At 31.9% G+C, this 21,974-nt stretch overlaps 1 protein-coding gene across 2 annotated transcripts in view; it reads left to right on the forward strand.

Annotated features, from left to right (window-relative positions):
• Positions 1-573: 573 nt before the first annotated feature.
• Positions 574-21,974, forward strand: part of LOC143245348 (ecotropic viral integration site 5 ortholog-like) — a 38,286-nt gene continuing 16,885 nt past the window's right edge. The window contains exons 1-6 of one of the 2 annotated variants that reach the window (XM_076491590.1): positions 574-1,912; positions 9,158-9,362; positions 11,845-12,144; positions 16,244-16,369; positions 19,381-19,524; positions 21,060-21,149. In XM_076491590.1, coding sequence (XP_076347705.1) covers positions 1,731-1,912; positions 9,158-9,362; positions 11,845-12,144; positions 16,244-16,369; positions 19,381-19,524; positions 21,060-21,149 — 1,047 coding nt within the window. In that variant the 5' untranslated portion in view covers positions 574-1,730. The remainder of the gene's footprint in view (positions 1,913-9,157; positions 9,363-11,844; positions 12,145-16,243; positions 16,370-19,380; positions 19,525-21,059; positions 21,150-21,974) is intronic. The other variant, XM_076491591.1, reaches the window with a different exon arrangement.

Below are 21,974 nucleotides of genomic sequence, written 5' to 3' on the forward strand. Positions count from 1 at the left end.
TACACAAAGGAGGTTTTTTTACAGTACGTTGTTTGTAGCCAAAAAAAAAATTACAGCTCAGAAAAGCTTCAGTGAGAAACACATTTATGAAAATATTACAAAAACACACATGAATAATGCAATACTAACGCAAGTAAAACTATTATAAAACACACGAGACAATCACCCAAATATAACGTACGAAAACAGAAACCGAAAAAACATAAAACTAGCCACGTCTCTGTACACCTCTATCACCATTTCGTTTGACTTATGTTTATGTGGTATTATACTATTATTTTTCTGTAGATGTGACTGAATAAAGCAGTAAAAGGTAAAACAAAACAGTTCAACTGCCTATAGTTTCTTATAAACAGACACGACAGAAGGAATGATTGAGAAAAATATTTCATTTTCAAGGTTAGACATCATAACATACGATCATCTTTTACTTGAAGTTTTATTAACATTTTGTTCTGCTCTTTACAGTAATCTTTCGCAAATCAATGACTTCTTACTTCTGATACACAGTTTAGTAGTTTCTCGAAACTTCAGTCGCTCTCCGAGCCAAAGAAAACGTTTTTATAGCAATGCAGAGTAAAGTCGAACATGGGCAGATAAGGACAATTACAAAAAAATCGAGTAAGTTTGGTGTGGCAGTGAAAGAGTTAAGGGCATGATAGCTTGGCAAAAACTCTGTGGTGCCCCATTCTCTTGGTGACCTCAGCACGTGCTTATTTTGCTTAACGGTTAATCCAGGGCTGGTTACTTTATATGTGTGTGAAAAATGTGAACTCGGCTTGGGTTTGAAATCTATCTGTAGCAAGACAAGAATGGCAGACAATTCTTAATGACACAGTTTCTCTTTCACGATACATTGGCAGTAAATTATGTAGATATAAAGAGAGAGAGAGACACGAAGGAGGTATTTGACCAGAAAGTAGTTTATCTCACCTAAGTTGTTTGGTTTGATTCTTAAGTAAACTAGTCCATGGCCGAAATAGAGAGAAGGAGGGATGAATGTGTTGCCCTAAAACTGCATACCATGATTAGTAAAAACGTATGAGAATAAATTTGCGTCTTTCGTTTGCTGGAAAAGGAGAACAGGGTAAAGAAATTTAGCTCACAGTTGTCAAGTGTAATATTATGTATTATATTTTGAATAATGAACATATCTAGTAATCATGTGTCAGCTTTAAGTGGATAAAACAGCATAATTATGTCGATCTTACGTTCATGAAGTATTTTTGATACTTAAACGAAATGGGAAAGCAGTCTGCTGAGGCCCCTGAATCTGGGCAGTGATCACGTGCTTCGTTAGGTCTCGCTAACGGGATGGTGTCTGCAAGTTGTTGCTGGCTGATATGAAAGGCCTTACGATCGTCACTTGTTACCTAACGCTCTTTGAATGACTTCGTAAGATCTTGCTCGTGTAACATCGAAGGTCAAAGCCAGGGATCTTTCAAGTGTGAGGGCAAATGTCCAATATTTCGTATATCACTGTGACGTAGTTTATTTTTGCCGTTCAATCCAAATTTGGTCATGAAATGTACAGAAGTGTATTTAATGAAAGTCGTGTTCGTCTATTGATATGGGTATTTAAGATCAGTTATTCGTATATATTTTTAAATTTAAGTCGAAGTGATAAACTTATTTTGTGATGAAACGTAGCTTGTCTTCATGGATGGTTGGCCAACATTTTAACAAGCTCACAGACTAAAAAATTTGAGCCGTGGAAAATCATTATTCAAATGAGTACTTTTTCTACAGAACTGGAAGATGAACGATTACAGTGTGAAGATTTTGGGTCTAACTTTAGCCTGCTACAAATAAATCATGACACCAACGACCGTATCTCACCGGTATCACGATTCATTCATCCTCGGCGGGTGAACCTTCCCCCGTTATCGTGGGACTGGAGTCGTCTTAAAAGGTACACTTTTCAGTCCCCAAATAACATTTGGTAGGCCTTTAAAAATCGCAACTCGCCTTACGTAGCATGTAACTTGTAATATTGTATGTAATTTATAACATAACATTATAGGGCTGTAGGAAGCGGTCAGGCCATGGCCTGACTACGTTTTTCATGGCATGTATAGGTACAACTTATGTATTCGAACTTGTTTCTTTTAATTCAATACATTACGTTCTGTATATGCAACATTCGGAGTTCAAATAGCACCAGATTTAATCTCGTACTATTAAATTTTCAAAATCGTACTTGTGAGCGTGCTCTTGGACCCCTCCAACCCTCGTAGAAATGGCAGGCTTTGCATACGATAGTGTGCTTATGACGTGTTCGACACATTGGTCTGTGGCCTGGCCAGTCAAAAATTGCTTCCTATAGCAATTAACTATTTACATAGTTCTGTGTGTTTTGTGGCAGATAAACAATTTTTATAACTTTCTGTCGTAGCTAATATGAATATGAAACAATAATCAATTTTGCATTTGCACTGATTTAATTAAAACTACTGAAAATAGTAAACATAACATGAAATACAGTAACTAAACTGAACAAAATACTAACATTATATACTTTAACCTCTTTCATTTTATCCAACACCATTTGTATTCAGTTTATCATCTTTCATTTTATCCAACACCATAACTGTTTAGTTTAACCACATTAGTTTATATAATGCAACCACTGTTTTTGTTTTATATTGATTGAAGAATGTTATGCTAATTTTTATTTAATTTTAAAATCCAAACAACTGGATGTAACTGGTAAAAATTAAAACGTTGATTTAGACGGCTATATTGTGAATGGTATGGGCTATTGTTCTCCTTTAAGTATTTAAAGTTGTGTGTTATTAAGTGAAATATACTAAGTAACAACAGGTTCTTTCATATATATTCATTTACAGGAGTTCGTAATTTCAGGTTAGGAATATTATCATATCGCACAAGACTGGTTGGTTCTTATTTAAAACACTAGTAAATATTCAGTTGTGGTTTCCATTGTGCAAGAAAAATGCAGATTTGTTAATGTCTATGAAAGTATTAAATGATTTGAAAAATTAGATTTTGAAGAGATAGACTTAAGCATTTTATTCATGTGTGAGGACTAATAGTTATTAATATTGATAAGGTATACAAATTTAGGACTAACAAATTAACATACAAACAGCAAAGAAGCATTTGTTTCTTCAATCCTGTTGCATGCCTACTCTTAAGAAATGGTCAAAGTTAAACCTTTTGTTTATTTGCCTGGAAGTCATTAATTCTCTTAAATACTTATTAAGTGCTGTCATTTGCTGCTATTGATTGTAACTCATTCTATAAGCCAATGAACTGTTGGAAAACTTTATACTGTCATAAATTTTTTCTAGATCTTTACGTGTTTCCTTTAGAATACAGATAAAATGTTCAGAGACCCTTACCCTGTTGATATCCTAATTAATCTTGTAAACAGAGATCACTATTTACTCGTGTTTTCTCGGTAGAACGTGAATTAAAAACGTTTAACCTATACCTGTAAAATAAATTTTCCATATCTGGAGTCATCTTAGTTGCCTTAGTTAGTTGGTATTGTTTCTTAGCACACATTATTGAAAGTGAAGGCTAAATTGTAATTTATTGAAAGATGATAATCTGTCATGATTCTAATCAACATGTTTTGTAAGTACACCTAAAAACATTCTGTTAGGTTTAACAACAGAACACTGCTTCAGTGGGAAAAGTGACATATACACCACTAATGCTAATATCCTTTTCTTCAGCTTCACTGAGTACATTCTTATCTATATAAAATGTGTCATATAAATTATAATAATACAAATTCATTATCTTGCATTTTATAATTAAAGGCCAACTTCTGAATTGAAACGAGTCATTCTGTATAGTTCGTCAAAGTCAACGTTGATACAGGTAAAACACCCAAGAGTTTATTGTCGTCAGTGAACTCGACTAATTACACCCCATCACTAAAATTAATGTGAAAAACAAAAGTCCAAACACTAGTAATATTGGTCTGGTTTTTACTGGAATTTAGAAAAAGAAACCTTTTTTTGTTCTTTTTCAGTTGTTACAACTGTCCAGTTAACCCTTCTTTCATTAACCTCAGTTAACTTTTCAAAATTGTTAACAGATTAATAAAGCAAGGTTTCTCTTTAATATTTTCATCTTGGATTTTGTAAATGAATTATGCTATACATTAATTATGTTTTGTTCTATTATGATATTTTCTTGTTTGGATGCATTCCTGTTTATATTATGTCTTAACTTCCATTCAGAAAGTGTTTAGAAAGTGTCACACAAAACGTTAATTATAAAGTCAGATTCTTATAAAATTGTTTAAAATGTTAAACAGCAATAGGTGTACTAGAGTGTTTTAAAATAGGTCCCTTATTGTTTGTTTTATTGTTTTACATTAGAATGTTATGTTCTAACAATATCAAGGGTAATGAAGAGATCACACGTTAGAATGTTATGTACTAACAATATCAAGGGTAATGAAGAGATCACACGTTAGAATGTTATGTACTAACAATATCAAGGGTAATGAAGAGATCACACGTTAGAATGTTATGTACTAACAATATCAAGAGTAATGAAGAGATCACACGTTAGAATGTTATGTACTAACAATATCAAGAGTAATGAAGAGATCACACGTTAGAATGTTATGTACTAACAATATAAAGGGTAATGAAGAGATCACACGTTAGAATGTTATGTTCTAACAATATCAAGGGTAATGAAGAGATCACACGTTAGAATGTTATGTTCTAACAATATCAAGGGTAATGAAGAGATCACTCGTTAGAATGTTATGTACTAACAATATCAAAGGTAATGAAGAGATCACACGTTAGAATGTTATGTTCTGATTTGTCCCTTTACTACAGAAAAAAACATGAACAAGCCAGAAGAATTGCAAGCTATGGTCACTGCAGTGATATATATAGTTTAGGTAGGAGTATAGACAAAAGCATAAAACCTTTGGTGACATAAATAGTTTAGGTAGTAGTATAGACAAAAGCATGAAACCTTTGGTGACATAAATAGTTTAGGTGGTAGTATAGACAAAAGCATAAAACCTTTGGTGACATAAATAGTTTAGGTGGTAGTATAGACAAAAGCATGAAACCTTTGGTGACATAAATAGTTTAGGTGGTAGTATAGACAAAAGCATAAAACCTTTGGTGACATAAATAGTTTAGGTGGTAGTATAGACAAAAGCATAAAACCTTTGGTGATATAAATAGTTTAGGTTGGAGTATAGACAAAAGCATAAAACCTTTGGTAATATAAATAGTTTAGGTAGGAGTATAGACAAAAGCATAAAACCTTTGGTAATATAAATAGTTTAGGCAAGAGTATAGACAAAAGCATAAAACCTTTGGTAATATAAATAGTTTAGGTAGGAGTATAGACAAAAGCATAAAACCTTTGGTAATATAAATAGTTTAGGTTGGAGTATAGACAAAAGCATAAAACCTTTGGTAATATAAATAGTTTAGGTAGGAGTATAGACAAAAGCATAAAACCTTTGGTAATATAAATAGTTTAGGTTGGAGTATAGACAAAAGCATAAAACCTTTGGTAATATAAATAGTTTAGGTTGGAGTATAGACAAAAGCATAAAACCTTTGGTAATATAAATAGTTTAGGTTGAGTATAGACAAAGCATGAAACCCTTGGTGACATAAATAGTTTAGGTGGTAGTATAGACAAAAGCATAAAACCTTTGGTGATATAAATAGTTTAGGTAGTAGTATAGACAAAAGCATAAAACCTTTGGTGATATAAATAGTTTAGGTTGGAGTATAGACAAAAGCATAAAACCTTTGGTAATATAAATAGTTTAGGTAGGAGTATAGACAAAAGCATAAAACCTTTGGTAATATAAATAGTTTAGGTAGGAGTATAGACAAAAGCATAAAACCTTTGGTAATATAAATAGTTTAGGTTGGAGTATAGACAAAAGCATAAAACCTTTGGTGACATAAATAGTTTAGGTGGTAGTATAGACAAAAGCATAAAACCTTTGGTGATATAAATAGTTTAGGTAGTAGTATAGACAAAAGCATGAAACCTTTGGTAATATAAATAGTTTAGGTAGGAGTATAGACAAAAGCATAAAACCTTTGGTGACATAAATAGTTTAGGTGGTAGTATAGACAAAAGCATAAAACCTTTGGTGATATAAATAGTTTAGGTTGGAGTATAGACAAAAGCATAAAACCTTTGGTAATATAAATAGTTTAGGTAGGAGTATAGACAAAAGCATAAAACCTTTGGTAATATAAATAGTTTAGGCAAGAGTATAGACAAAAGCATAAAACCTTTGGTAATATAAATAGTTTAGGTAGGAGTATAGACAAAAGCATAAAACCTTTGGTAATATAAATAGTTTAGGTTGGAGTATAGACAAAAGCATAAAACCTTTGGTAATATAAATAGTTTAGGTAGGAGTATAGACAAAAGCATAAAACCTTTGGTAATATAAATAGTTTAGGTTGGAGTATAGACAAAAGCATAAAACCTTTGGTAATATAAATAGTTTAGGTTGGAGTATAGACAAAAGCATAAAACCTTTGGTAATATAAATAGTTTAGGTTGGAGTATAGACAAAAGCATGAAACCTTTGGTGACATAAATAGTTTAGGTGGTAGTATAGACAAAAGCATAAAACCTTTGGTGATATAAATAGTTTAGGTAGTAGTATAGACAAAAGCATGAAACCTTTGGTGATATAAATAGTTTAGGTTGGAGTATAGACAAAAGCATAAAACCTTTGGTAATATAAATAGTTTAGGTAGGAGTATAGACAAAAGCATAAAACCTTTGGTAATATAAATAGTTTAGGTAGGAGTATAGACAAAAGCATAAAACCTTTGGTAATATAAATAGTTTAGGTTGGAGTATAGACAAAAGCATAAAACCTTTGGTGACATAAATAGTTTAGGTGGTAGTATAGACAAAAGCATAAAACCTTTGGTGATATAAATAGTTTAGGTAGTAGTATAGACAAAAGCATGAAACCTTTGGTAATATAAATAGTTTAGGTAGGAGTATAGACAAAAGCATAAAACCTTTGGTAATATAAATAGTTTAGGTTGGAGTATAGACAAAAGCATAAAACCTTTGACTTGCTTCCTTCATAGTTTTCAAACATGGCTGGATTTAGGCGTTAAAAGATTGACAAGTATGAGTAATCTTTCATGGCATGGTCTGTTAAAAAAACAGAATAAAAATCATTTACTAACTGTATGTTCAACAGCTTGAGAGTCAGGATTTTTGGAAAAAAAATTATACACAAACAGATTTGAAACATATAGAATGGTCTACTACATGAACTTGTCTGTCATTAATTAAAAATTAATGCACATGTTTGTTGGATACATGAGTGAAAGAGCAACATTTTGTTTGTTTTGGATGAATGGATGATGATCTCATTGGCTGAGTGGTTTATTGTCACCTCTTTTTCAAATGAAACCAAGTTTGTAAACATGAAGCTGTTTAAATCACCACTATTTAGAAAGAAGTATTTGTTTGTATATTTTTCTGGCTCAAATTAAGTAAATTTGTATGCATACTGAAATTTAATAGCTAATCTGGTTTGTAAGCCTATAATGCTATGTGGCTAAAACATCTTAATATGCAGTGTCTCTTTAATCACATATATAAAAGCAGATGAATTACCTCATTTTTATGTGTGAAGCTATTGATAATTGTTAACATTAGTTAGAGCTGACTGAGGTGCCCTACACAAAGATGGTAACAGATAACAAACTCAGCATGTCGTTAGCTTATCTGAAGTACCAAATAACTACCCTATTTCTCCTTCGTGAGTGTCACATGATCTCGACTGTAATTAATAGAGGCAGTTAATTTACATTTCCTTCATAAAACCTTTTGCTTTTACCAGTCATTGTTTAAGTATAGTGATACCCTTTACCAAATACACACAATAATAACAAAAGCTATTAACATACCAACTACATTTGGAAAGTTTAGTAGTGAAGCAACTCATTTCCCTATTTTATAAGTGGTAAAATATAGACTACATGTACACATAGTCCACTAAGGGCACCTCTCTTGTCTGTCAGAAAAGCTAACCTAAATTAGACATGCTGCCCTGTTTCACCTCTGTAACATAACTATCAAATAACAGTTTAAACTAACTACACAAGGCACATTATGATGCAAGTCATTCCACAAGATTATAGCTGTCAAGAAGTAATTCTGCTAAAACATAACTAAAGAAAAAATCTCTGATATTATTAAAAGAATGTATTAATTATGTCTTAATGTATGTATAGAATAGAATATATGACAATATAAACTGCATTAATTAAACCATTTTAAATGAAAGTTCATTACACTGTGTTCTGCACATAAAAAGTAGTGGATATATTTTTACATACATAAATGTATTAATGTTGGCCACTAACCAGGTCTTTGACCCCGAACTCATACTTAGATCAGAGATCCTATTCACTGGCAATAGTAATTATATAGAGAAATATGAATGTAGCTGAACAGCCATAGAATAAATGAAAATACATATAAAGTGTTTGTTAGCCGTAAGCTTAAAGTCTTAAGCTATAATTCAGGTCTTTATTTTGTCATGTGAATTATGTAGTATATAATTTATTTTTTAAGAATATAAACATTTGTTTTATTAATTTTATCTTTAATTATTAGAAGCTAAACAGATAAATGGTGTTCAGTGTGTGATATCTCTGGTAATTGTATAATATTTTTTACTAATTCTAGAAAAGGTAGCATGCAATTACATTTATGTCATATTTACTCCAAATATTTATTCTAAAGCTGTTTATTAGAAGTATGTGTTTGCCATATCTGCAAAAATAAAATTGGGATATTTAATATATTGAAAGAAATTCAAGATAAGAAAAGAAATTAAAGTATTAGATTTCCATATATATATAATTTTATTCACAAGTTTTAAGATTAATTCCATTTTTACATTTGAACCTGAAGCAGTGTTTACAAAATTGGATGTTTTTAAAAGTAAGAATTACAGATTACAGAGTAAACCTTTTGGTGAATTCAGAATAATTTTTGAAAATGCAAAACAAACTTAGATGTTGCTTGTTGTTGTTGTTAAAAAACAACAACTTCATTTTAACAGATGTGAAATGTTTGAAAAGAAAGAAAATTATCCTAATTCTTTAAAATAAGTGTACTATTTCTGTTTCAGAATTTTGGAATCAAATTCCAAATCTCTAAATTCCTTAACGCACACACACTCCCAGAAATCAATGGATTCTAGCCTTGTCTCTGTCCACTCTTCCCACAGTATAGCACCTGAAGATGAACAACTGGAAGAAGATGTTTGGATTATTTGGGGAAAAATAGTTAATGATTGGGACAATCACATGAAGAAAAGACATTTGTATGTTAAAGTAAGAATGTTTTTTATCTTCAGTTTTATTTTAAGATGATGATTTCTTGTGTTTATTATCTCATATAATATGTAATACTTTTAAAGAGTAACTTATGGTATGAAACCCATCTGAACATTATAAAAAGCCATGTATAGCCTAGTGGTTCTGAGAATCAGTGTTTCAAATTATTTTGCTTCAAAGTCACACACTGTCAGCAATGGTAGAATTATTGTAATGATGATTAAATCCTACTATCTGTTAGATTAAAATACCCTAAGATGTTGTTGAGTGGCTGCCTTCCATCTTGTAAACCCATTAAACATTTGTGATGTTGAATGCATACAGCCCTTGGGTACATTTTCATAAATCTCACCCAGAGTAAGTCATGTAAACACAGAGAAAATCCTGAGAGGGTGAGTGATATATTTATTTTGACCAATATTAGGATTCATTTCATAACAACTTAATGGAATCTTTACATTAATTAAAAATAATATAATGTTATCTTGTATATTATTATCAATAACAGTGCTAATATCCATAACAGCCATTCTGAGATACATTTTTATTTCAAGTGGGTTTCTCATCATCAAGAATGGTGTCTGTCTCTCATTTATGATGGTTAGTTCCCGTTCTGCTTTTGAAAAGCTGTGCACGCAGACAAAACTCAGTATTCACTTTTGCACGCAGGAATCACTAAATTGTCAGGAATTAATCATGTAATCTATCATTCACATTTCATAACGTGATGTTAACTTGAAATAAAAGTACATGATTATTATAAGTTTTTGTTGAGCAACTCTTAGCATGACTGAAATGTTCAACATTGTGGTGGGTGGTACAAGTAGCTCAGCATTATGACTTTGAGTGAAACCAAGATTGCTACAAAATTACCCTTTCTAAAGTCCATGAAATAATTTAAACTGATAGATTAACTTTCTCATCACTGGGGATGGTGCTTATCTTATTATATAATCATAAATATTCAATAATAATCAACTCAAACTGCTTGAAAATTGTAAACAAATGTCAGAGTCAACTTGCTATAAACAATCCCAGCAATGTCTTTATAGAACCACAAATAATCTAGAACAGTGACAGACTACATACATTTCTCATTTTCTTGTTAAAAACGTTTGGGCTTTCTGTTTATATATAACAAAAAAAGTAAACTTTGCTTGCATGATGTCATTTTGGTGCTGTTCTATCACTTCCATTGCTGTATTACTTGTCATTTTAGCTGTTCAGTGCTAACTGTCTCTTTGACTGAATCACTTGAAGTAAACATAACAAGTAAAGTCTCACTACTAAGGAAAGTTAAGTACACATTAATAATTGCAATGAATGATGAATCATTTTATTTAGTGTTGAAACAAATTTATTAGAACATCTCAACAATTACCATTTTATGAGTCTTACAAAAGTTTCACAGATTTGCTACACACATTAGCTTGTAAACATTGGAAATTATTTTTACAGGAATTTGTTATACATTTAATACACAGGTGATCTCTTAATATTCAGTCTGGCCACATATGACAACAGTAACAGCTTGGTAATTTTGATAATGTTTGTTTTATTCAATTATTAATGTTGGAAGCATGTTTAAGCTTTGTGACTCTTCTCAGATAAGTTCCACAATCTAAGTATAATCTACATCACTTTTATTAAGGCAGATCACCTGTATGATGTTGGTAACCACTCTTTGTTGTTTTGTTGAAATGTTAAATGAAATTGTTACAACAGAAATCAAGGGAACATTAAAAGTCGATCCTTGCATGCAGTTAGCTAGAGATTTCAGAAGGGGAAATGAATTAATGGATCATTAAGCATAAAAACATTTGCTTCTGTTGGTCAAAACTGCTGCAAATAAATGATTATATGTCAACAGGAGGACTCTTAGATTCAAAGAAACGTGTGTTTTTGTGTGAAATATTATATGGCTTGCACTGTTTTGCCTTTAATGATTTCACTTCTTTTTTGTAATGTTACAGGATGCAACCTGGTCATCAAACTTATTTAACCAAAGAGAAACAAACCATTACCTATGTTATATAGAGGCTTAGAAAATACAAACTACATAATAAATAAAACATCTTTCAAACTTTTACTTTTTAATGACTTTTAGAAAAGGGCTTTAGTTGTCAGAAACTCCCTCTGTCCTTCTTTGTAGAGATATGATTCACAATAATGTAGTTATCTTCTAACAGTAAAAAATTGTTTGTTGATTTAATATTAATCTGTATGCAGACTACTATTTAACAAGAATAAAAGCTCCCAGGACTTTAATAATATTTTGATCTAAGATTACATATTTATATTGCTTGAGAAACACAATATTTTAAAAGATTTTTAAACATAATTCATAACTTACTGTTCAGAATGTCATTAAGCAGCTCGTACATTCTTAGAAATACCTGTATTATTGGTAAAGATAGAACAAGGAGAGAAATAATGATAATTGGAAAATGAATTCTTATTTACATTTCTTGTGATCCAGGAGCAGGTTCGGAAGGGAATTCCACATCACTTTAGGGGATTAGCATGGCAGCTGCTCTGTAATGCTCAGAATTGTTCTGCCAAGGAACATTTCGCAGAATATATAAAGATTTCATCACCATGTGAAAAGGTAATTAGAAGGGACATTGCCCGGACATACCCTGAACATGAGTTCTTCAGGGATAAGGATGGACCAGGTCAGGAAGGTCTCTTTAATGTTATGAAAGCTTACTCACTACATGACAGAGAAGTAGGATACTGTCAAGGAAGTGCCTTCATTGTTGGGCTACTACTATTACAGGTGAATACTTTCAGGGCTAATTAAATTAGTAATATTAGAATACTACAGTATTCTAGGCTTTTAATGTCAAATGATACCAGTATTTCACTGTAGTGTACTATATAGTACTTTCTTGAATGATATAGCTGATTCTGTCTGTAAAACATTTATATTTTAATGCAAGTTAGTTTCAAGTGCTGTTAAAGTATCATTTAAGTAGTTCTCTATTATTCATACTGCTGTGTTTGATATACTTCCTCATATTATTGACAGATACGAGAACAATCCTGTAAGAGAGGAAATCATATTTAAATTTCTGTTTTTCTATTTACATGTGTACTAGCTGAAGTGTCCATCCTCTGAACAGAAGATTTGTGAATTCGTGATTAAAGAAAAGTTATCTTATGGCATTAAAAGTTGTTTCCCTTGTATGTATTTCTCAAAAATGTAAAATCATCTATAAAATGTGAAGCTGCAGTTTTGCATGTATCTCCACATGGGCCCAACAAACCTTCATGTCAAATTTGGTGAAGATTCCGAAACAGGAAGTGATGTACTGGTAAAAAAATGTCCAAAAAACACAAAATTCTAATCTAAAAATTTGTATGTATCTCCCCATGGAACCAATGAATGTCCGTACCAAATTTGGTGAAGATGCTTCTTGACCAATGGAACTTCTCCCACCATCCTATCACCCTTACTTTGGGACCAGGACTGACCCAGTTTGAGTAGCTCGACAGTGCTCTTACCGCAGTTTGGGTTCCTCTTCCTACACTTCATTACAACTTTCATCTGTTCAATATTGCTTTATTGGTGGGTTGGGGCTTACCTTGACTCTTGGGAGATTTTGGATCTGTTTTCCTTAGTAGAGGTTTGTCAGCTTTCAGTCATTACCTCTCATTCTTGTGGGAATGGGTGGTTTTAGTTCATTCAGACAATCCACTATCATCAGTTTATCACTAAACAAGGGGAGAACTAAGTCCAGGTCTCTGTGTTTTCAAACACTCGACCTCTTGTACTGGGTCCACAACATAGTGATATTGATGTGTCACATTCCTGGGATTGTGAATCAAATTGCAGACTGCTTGTCCTATCCAAACTAAGTCCTTTTTACAGAGTTGTCCTTTCATATTCAGGTTTCAATAGGTATGTTCTCACCTAAGAACATTACATATGGATGGATTTGTCACTCACTGGAATGCCAAATTTTCTTCCTTTTGGCCTCCTTTACCACACCTGTCAGTTTTGGGGGATTGATGCATTCAGTCAGGATTGGAGGGACCTTCATCTGTATACCTACCCTGCAAACAGACACATCTCCAGAATAGTTTCTCTCATACAGACCACTCCTTATTGACCTACTCAGTTGTGTTCTAACAACTTTGATCAGACATTTCATTCTGATGTCATCAAACTCTGTATTTATGCACATATTTTGTTTGGTTTGTCACCTTCACTCAGTGTCTCATCCCTTGTGTAGTGTCTTTGCATACCCCCACCATTCAACCTTCCTCTTTGTCTATGAATAAACATTGGTCTACCTTCAGACAGTGGTACATTTGCCATTGCTACTGTCCTAGTTCCTTACCTGCCTATTTGATCAGGATTTTTCCATTTCTAGTTATTGTGCTGTCTCATCCAACACGTTTCATTTATCCTGTTTTACTAATTCCTTTTTCTCCCCTGTTATTTCCCTCCTTTTCAGTTACTTTCATTTTGTTCATACCCGGAGTGTCCCTTTGTGTCTCCAGAATGGGATTTCGTTGGGGTTCTTTATGCCCTAGCTCATTCTCCATTTGAACTAATTGCCAATTTTCTTTGCATCATCTTTCTCTTAACATCTATTTCCTTTTCCTCCTACCTTGTGGGCATTATTGTTCTTATATTTATGTTGTTCTTATATTTATGCTATTAATGCTTCCTTCACACTTTATTATTTTTCTTATATTCTGTTTTATTCCAATTGTTTCTTTCTTCCTAGAACATCAGCTGCTCAAGAAGGTTGCTTTGCCTTTTTTTTGTCTTACTTCTTTACCTTCTATTTCTCATTTCCAGTTGAAATCCAGATTGACTTCTTTCTCCAATTTGTTCCCTTTATTGTTAAATGTATTGGACTGCCTTCTCTCATGGTTCTCTCTATTCCATGGAATCCCTCTGTATCCTGTGATCTTTGCCATTACTGGCTGGGTTTGGCAACTCATACATCTGGCTTTTCTGACTTCTCAGTAGAAGGTTACCAGCAATTTAATATTTCTTCACACTAAATACACCATCTAACTATGTCCTTAGCTGCTCAGATATGCCATCCATTGGAGGAGATTATTCATGTTGGTATTTGAAGTTGGGTTTCGTCTTCAGCCTATGGCAATTTTCCACTTGTCTGTTCACTTTTTACCAGGGCAAGTGACGTTTTTTTTCTTGTTTTTTTTCTTTTTGCCTTTACATTTGTTTTGAATTGTATTTTTAGGTCCCATCTAGAGGCAACTTTTGCCTGGTCAGGTATGACTGAGTTTTGTTGCTGTTTTTTCTTACCACAAACAATATGTATTTTTCTAACACTCACTGTGAATGTGAGGTGTTTTTGTAAGACCACTGGCCACACATTCAGTGGTGTGTCTGTATCGATTTATCAGTTTTTGGTTTTTTTTATCTTTATGTATTTGCAGTTGACTATTGTTCATGGACTTCACGAGTAAAGCAGATAGGGATTTGTACCCATCTCTACTGACCTGTGATTCTTACAATTAGGGATTTTCTGCTTTTCAAAATAGGGAAGTGCAGACATGCTTTTGCACTATGTCCAGAGCATTGTTCCTCCAGAATCCCCTCCAGATGCATAATTCCTCTTTTCTTTTTGTGAGGCAAAGGGGCCCTTGCCAGTTCTTAACAAAGGTTTCTTCACAAGTAGGACTTTTGTAGTAATTACAATTTCCACTTTCTGAGAAGAGGGCTATCATCATTATGCTTCATATTATACACTCTTGTAATACTCTTAATCCAAGGTGCTTCACATGGATGTCCAGTTCACCTCACTTGTTGATTATGACATGAACTGTTAATGCAAAGCACTAACACTGGATGTTATCTGCCTGGATGAACTGCTCTTTCTCTACTCAGTAACCATGAGCCACTTCTTTTGTTCTCTTAAAACCTTTTGTACATGATATAAAACCAACAGTCTTATGGCACTAACACTGGATGTTATCTGCCTGGATGGAGCATGATTGTCATAACATCTTTTATTGATCTCTCATTTTGTTAGAATCACAATTTATGCAATCAGTCTTATGAAAGGCATTTACTCTGGATGTCTTTTGTCTGGACATACTGCACCTGTTGATCTTTATAAACTTGTGCAAGACACTTCCATGTTGTTTCGGCTCTTGAACTGCACTAGGCATAATCTGTTGTATTGCAAGGTACTTTCCTTGGTTATTTTCTTCTTGGGTGGGTCACACTTGGCCTATTCATATACTTTACGGTCTTTTGGCCAAAGCCATGTAATCTCTTTATTTCCATCTCCATATGCTTCCTTTCTTATTTACTTAGCAAAGAGCATGCCTGTTTCAAAAGTAGTACCATACCTCATAGTTGTGCCTCCTTTATTTTAATTGTAACACACCTGTTCTTTCATTGTAGTTGTTCTCTGTTTATGTTATTGTTTTTGCACCTACACTGGCTTCTCCATCTTTGCAATGTGGGATTCGGATAAGTGGTGGTAGTACTGTTTCAGTAGTTAACATTGTTTAATACTTAATGTATATCCTCTCATCCACTTTGCTTCCCATTGATTTGCTGACGCATCTTGTTTGTTTATGTCTGTTCTCGAAAGCAAATATTGTGCTGCAATGCTAGAGGGAATTAATTATCTGGACCAGTATAGATGGTACAGTACGATTGATGATGAATAGTTACACAGTTGGCACATGTTGCTACAATGATGCAAAAATGAAAGGGTATAAAAGACTGGTGCACTGTTAAAAATTTAGCATGGTTAAAGGACAAATGAAGATAAAGATGGCTTAGGGGTAACTTGGGGTAAGTACCTATCAGAAATATATTTTTAGTGTTAGAAAATTTTAAATTTTGTAAAATAAGTTGTGTATTCAAACATTTCTAGATGCCAGAGGAAGAAGCATTTGCTGTTCTGACAAGGCTCATGGAAGATTACAGACTTCGAGAAATTTATAAACCTAGCATGGCTGAGCTAGGCTTATGCATGTACCAGTTAGAGTCCATTGTCCAGGTAAAATTTCACTGTAATTTATTTAAGATAGATCTTTAAATTCTGTAGCAAATTTTTCTTCAAAGTTAGTATTCAAAAATTGTAAACAGATAAACATAATATGCAAAGTCATATCATTCTGTGTTTTAGATTTTTTTTTGTAATGTTTAAAAGTTTTTGTTTTCTAACTTGCCTGTCAGGCAAGTTATAAATTTGATTGCATAAAGAAAACTAGGCAGCTTGTTGTCCTCCTTTTCTGTTAGGCCTACTACCTAAAAAAGAAAATTCTTATATTTTTGGGCATAACTGGAATAATTGCACAATTTATCAAATTTATTACAATTTCAACTAAAAGCTTTTTTGTTATTTGTTAGTGGTAAAGAGTGTAAGCCATCTTGATTCAAGGTTAAATGTACAGTATTGTATATGTATACAGTTCTTTGTAGTTTAAAAAATTACTCTGTTGATATAATGCCAACAAATATCATAGTATAGAATATATTTAGCATTATTTTAATGGTGAGTTATTTTGTTGTTTTTTTTAATTTAAGTTGTTTGGAAACAAAAATTAGTGTTAACTATACCATGCCCAAAGTAACTGAAGTATGGACATGCAAGGAACAATGTTAAAGTGTGTATGTACTAATGAAACTTGTCAGATTTATTTTGTTGTTCAACTTCTTTATTGCTTACTGAGCATGTTCATACCTTTTGTCTCTTGTTTTACTGACAGGAATGAAAACTCTAACTACAGGTTTACCAAAAATGTAAAATTAAATCTTTCATATCATTGTTTCAGTTACAAAATATAACGTTTTTTTTGAACTGGGTAATTGGTAATAATTTTATGCTTTGCTGAAATAACAAGTATAGTTGCAATACAGATAAATAATAAATTAAAACATTAAAGTGTCCACGTCATTTAATTAAAAAAGTATTTGGAATGAGAATATATATCGCATCATCACTTAAGCCCTGAATTTTATAATTTTATAAGGTAATATTTAATAAAATCCCAACCTACCTTTCCCTAGTGTAAGTAGCATTCCATCTTCTTTGTTTTATTCACTACCCCACCAATAAATATAAAATTCAACATTAATTGCTCACTATAAATTTGTCATTGCACATGCAAACTATGCTCTTTATAGCTTTCAGTTTTGTTTGGTTACAGAGCCATCAAATAGAAAATGAGACTCCTCTTATCTTATGCTATCCTTCAAGATTTGTTAACAGTTCTGTTCTCGTTTAATTCTATATTATCTATAACCAATAAAGAGCTGAGGGTTTCATCTGTCAAATGACATATTTTATTACATTGCTTTCTGAACAGCAAATTCTCAATTTCACTGTTGGTACAAGTTTTGTTCCCACAGAAAAGATAATCACTAGTTTGGATGAATTTGTAATGGCTTTTGTGGCATAGTTAGAAAGTCAGAAGAATTATTATAGAAAAAGGAAACTGTCTTTGTTTTCCATGTTGTTATTTTACAATATTTGGTGCATTATGTAATAAAATAAAATTGTTCTGCATTACTACCATTTGTACAAAATCAAAAAAGTAGGGTTAAGGGTCATAGCCAGTTGACAAAAAAAAAAGACAAGTAAATACTTCATTCTTTATTTTTAACGTTTATTATTTATTTATTATTGTAAAAGTAACTAAATGTAGAAGTAGAAATCTCTCTAGGCTAGTTAAGGTTACATGAGGTAAAATATTTCACAAGTCACACACACGAACAAGTTGGAGTAGCTCATGAGTAATGTAATTCAGTAGTGTAACATGAACTCGACACATTCTCTAAGTGATTTTATAATTTAATAATAGCACCAATAGTAGTTAGATATTGTTCAAATGGCAGTAAAACAATAAAACTTAATTATAAACAGATGTTTACTGTTGCAAGTTTAAACTGACTAATCTCATATAGAGTTAGAGTAGATAAACATTTGAAATGTGTTTACGAGATTTTAAAAATCAAACAAATAAAATGAAAATATTTTTTATCTTACGGACTATTCAAAACAAATACTTCATATATTCATAGACAAATCTTTATTTTAGTTTATTTAAAATATTTCACCAAAAATTATAATTTGTCATATGTAAAAGGCTTGTAATGGTTACTGAAAGACTGCCAAGTTTCATGAAGATATACAAACTATACTAAGTTAGTAATATCAAGATATACAAACTATACTAAGTTAGTAATATCAAATCTATAAAGAATGAATGTGTCAAATTGACTGTGTTGATATTGAGAGAATGGATGATGTATAACGACTACTGAATACAGATTTCTTGTACTTCTTTCATAGAAACTGATTCTTATAAAGCTACATATCCATTATCAGTAACAAAAATTTAACTTGTTTTTAACTGATTCTTATAAAGCTACATATCCATTATCAGTAACAAAAATTTAACTTGTTTTAACTGATTCTTATAAAGCTACATATCCACTGTCAGTAACAAAAATTTAACTTTGTTGTTAACTGATTCTTATAAAGCTACATATCCACTGTCAGTAACAAAATAATGATTAACTTTATCCACTGTCAGTAACAAAATTTATGTTGTTAACTGATTCTTATAAAGCTACATATCCACTGTCAGTAACAAAAATGTTAACTGATTCTTATAAAGCTACATATCCACTGTCAGTAACAAAAATTTAACTTGTTGTTAACTGATTCTTATAAAGCTACATATCCACTGTCAGTAAGAAAAATTTAACTTGTTGTTAACTGATTCTTATAAAGCTACATATCCACTGTCAGTAACAAAAATTTAACTTGTTAACTGATTCTTATAAAGCTACATATCCACTGTCAGTAACAAAAATTTAACTTGTTTTTAACTGATTCTTATAAAGCTACATATCCACTGTCAGTAACAAAAATTTAACTTGTTTTTAACTGATTCTTATAAAGCTATATATCCACTGTCAGTAACAAAAATTTAACTTGTTTTTTCTTCTCAGAAAATGATTCCTATGTAATAAGGTATCCACTGTTTTTTTCCATTTCAGGAACTGCTTCCTGAGTTACATGTACACTTTCAGTCTCAAAGTTTTTACACATCAATGTATGCATCATCTTGGTTTTTAACCCTCTTCACAGCTACTCTTCCACTCCAGCTAGCATCAAGGGTGATGGATTTATTTCTTTCTGAGGTAAATATTTCTAATCTTTATTAGGTGTTTGTATTAAATACAGGAGTAATGTAATGAAACTACACTGAGAATTTAATTTCACAATAAATATGATCAAACTCATGACAGTGTAAAACTGTAGGAATTGTTTTTTTACTGGTTATTGTTTACATTGGAATGAGGTAGGTTGATTTTTTTTTTTGTAAATGTATTAAGTTATGTCTGAATTAGGTTTTAGGCATGGTTTCACTGATTTATTTTTTAAAATTGTATATTCCATCCATAATAAAACATACAATTTAATCCAGTATTTAATCATTAGGAAAAGCAAGCACCAGAAATTCTGAACTGAATGTAAGACAGCAGAATCTCAAATAGAATTAAAGTATATGTATTTTGAAAAGATTCAAGTATAGTAAAGTTTCTTTGTATTCTTTGATGTTAGCTTATTTTGCCTATAAACCCAGACCCAGCATGGCCAGGTGGTTAAGGTGGCAATCAACTAGTAACCTGAGAGCCATGGGTTTGAATCCCCGTCACACTAAACATGCTTGCCCTTTTAGCTGTGAGGGCATTATAATGTAATGGTCAATCCTACTATTCATTGGTAAATGAGTAGCCCAAGAGTTGGTGGTGGGTGGTGATGACTAACTGCCTTCCCTCTAGTCTTGCACTGCTAAATTAGGGACGGCTAGCACGGATAGCCCTCGTGTCGCTTTGCACAAAATTCAAAACAAAACAAGCCAAACCTATAAACCCCTTAAATTATTATCATGTTTGTTGAACACACACACTTACATTATAAATATCTTGCATGAGGTAATTATATTTTTAAAAATTTAATATTGAAATAAAATGTCTGTAGCTATGAAAATAAAACCCATAATATCCATATACTTAAATAATTTCAGAGAAGTTTCACAATTATTGTTGCTATTTATATTAATCTTTATTATTGTCAAAGCAACATTCTTGTCACTCACATGATTATAATAATATTACTTTTATTTATACAGAAAATAACTGAATATTTGAATTAGCATGTCCATGGTGGGTTTTATTGAAACAATAACATGTTTTTCAAATTGTTTGACACACACTCTCATTAGTTATCTCTGTGACAGTGACCAGTTTTACATGGCACCTGTCTTAAAAGAGTTGTGAGTGTTATTTAACGGAAACAATAAACCATAGTTCGTGCATGTGTTTCTCAAAGTGCTGTTTGACTGTGTATGATCAATAGTAGAAATTCAGATACTGAAGTTTAGTGTATTTTTATAACTTCTATCCATGTTACCTCCTGGTGATAAGCGTGAGGGCTTATAACAGTGAAATTAAGAGTTCAATCTCTCTGCAGTTGACAAAGCAGAGATAATCCGTTGTGCAGTTTTGCACCTGAAAACAAACAAACTTATTTACTTTGCTATAAACTTGACAGATTTGGTGCTATTAATTATCTCATTATGTTCCAGAATTAAATTTCCAAAACAATTATTTATAACTCTCAGAGATTTGTGTAAATTATATTATTACTAAATGTGAGTCTTCATTTTCAGGGCATGGAAATGATATTTCGAATTTCGGTTGCAATCTTGCATTTCTGTAAAGAAGACTTGCTTCAGCTTGACATGGAAGGCATGCTTAAAGTCAGTAAACAGGCTTGTAATAACATTTTGTGAGGAGTTGTTTGCAATGTTAGTACTAAAGATTTGATTTCACTGGTTTTTACAAAACTAAAAATAAAAGAAGTGAATTAAATGTAGTTTTGGTAAAAATGTAACTGAACTTGGAAACAATAAGAACTTTTGAATTGTGTACTGTGATTGTGTTTACCACAATAGCAAGTGAACTACCAGTTAATGTGTATAAGATACAATCAAGAACATATATAGACCCTTCAGTGTACTTGCAAACCTTTATCTTTCACTGATATGACATATTAAAGGTTGAGCCCAGAAATGCAAGTGAAAAGTCATAACAAAAAAAATTCAGGTTTTATTTATAGACTTATAATATTTTAAAGTTACTTTTAAGTAATGTTTGTATTAAATAAACTGGTAAAAGGCTGCACATTAGATATAAACATAGTAGCAATTTACATAATGCTATTTCCACAGTTAAATGAGTTACATTACCTCGGCGATTTCTTTGACAACCTGCAATGGAGTATAGATATTGGGAATATATAATTGAAGTGATGCTCTGAGATTACATTCTTAAAATTAGTACTTTATGTATACTAAGCATTAAGACAACTAAACCGAGTTATTGATTGTGATTGGCTGTAGAACATTTTTTTTAAAACATTATCCTAACATTACAAACATTCTCTTCTTTAAGTGTTCAACAACTCTCATTTAAAAATGCATTATTTTTGTATGAGGGACATTAGTTGACTTAAATTTACAGAGAGCCCAATATGGTAGTTTTACAACAAGAAAAACAGAAGGTACATAAATAAATAAATCACA

This window comes from Tachypleus tridentatus, chromosome 2, assembly GCF_004210375.1.
Source record: "Tachypleus tridentatus isolate NWPU-2018 chromosome 2, ASM421037v1, whole genome shotgun sequence".
NCBI lineage: Eukaryota > Metazoa > Arthropoda > Merostomata > Xiphosura > Limulidae > Tachypleus > Tachypleus tridentatus.